Source organism: Lepidothrix coronata, unplaced genomic scaffold (genome assembly GCF_001604755.1).
Source record: "Lepidothrix coronata isolate B3197 unplaced genomic scaffold, Lepidothrix_coronata-1.0 Scaffold416, whole genome shotgun sequence".
NCBI lineage: Eukaryota > Metazoa > Chordata > Aves > Passeriformes > Pipridae > Lepidothrix > Lepidothrix coronata.
Window position 1 is genome coordinate 10,338 of NW_016690596.1, and position 409 is coordinate 10,746.

The 409-nt window shown below is 52.8% G+C and overlaps 1 protein-coding gene across 1 annotated transcript in view; it reads left to right on the plus strand.

Annotated features, from left to right (window-relative positions):
• LOC108509853 (protein PXR1-like) overlaps positions 1 to 409 on the plus strand; it is a 12,389-nt gene that overhangs the window by 6,157 nt on the left and 5,823 nt on the right. Inside the window, exon 2 of the mRNA XM_017839445.1 lies at positions 179 to 259. Coding sequence (XP_017694934.1) covers positions 195 to 259 — 65 coding nt within the window. The 5' untranslated portion in view covers positions 179 to 194. The remainder of the gene's footprint in view (positions 1 to 178; positions 260 to 409) is intronic.

Below are 409 nucleotides of genomic sequence, written 5' to 3' on the forward strand. Positions count from 1 at the left end.
AAAAAAAGGTCTGAAGGTGCAAATGCAGAGCCCAGGATTGGGTTTGACCCCCTTAAATCACTCCCGGTGTCTCCAGAATATCCTTGTTCCCATTTCCAGCCACAGCCACCACTTGTCCCTCTGATCTGCTTATGGGGCCAATTCATTCTCCGTGGTTTTTTCCCCCTTTTTTTGGCAGGGGGCAGCGGGTCTCGATGGGAAGAACGGGAACAAGGGAGCCAAAGGTGACAGAGGATTCCAGGGGCAGAAGGGGAAGCCGGTGAGTGGCGGGAAAGGCCACGGATCGTTCTCTGGGAAGAGATTCCATGCCCATATTCCTTTCTCTTCCCACACCCTATCCCTCATTCCCACACCCCATTCCCGGAATCAGGTGAGTCTTTCCCAAAGAGAAATCACTCCTTAACCTCCT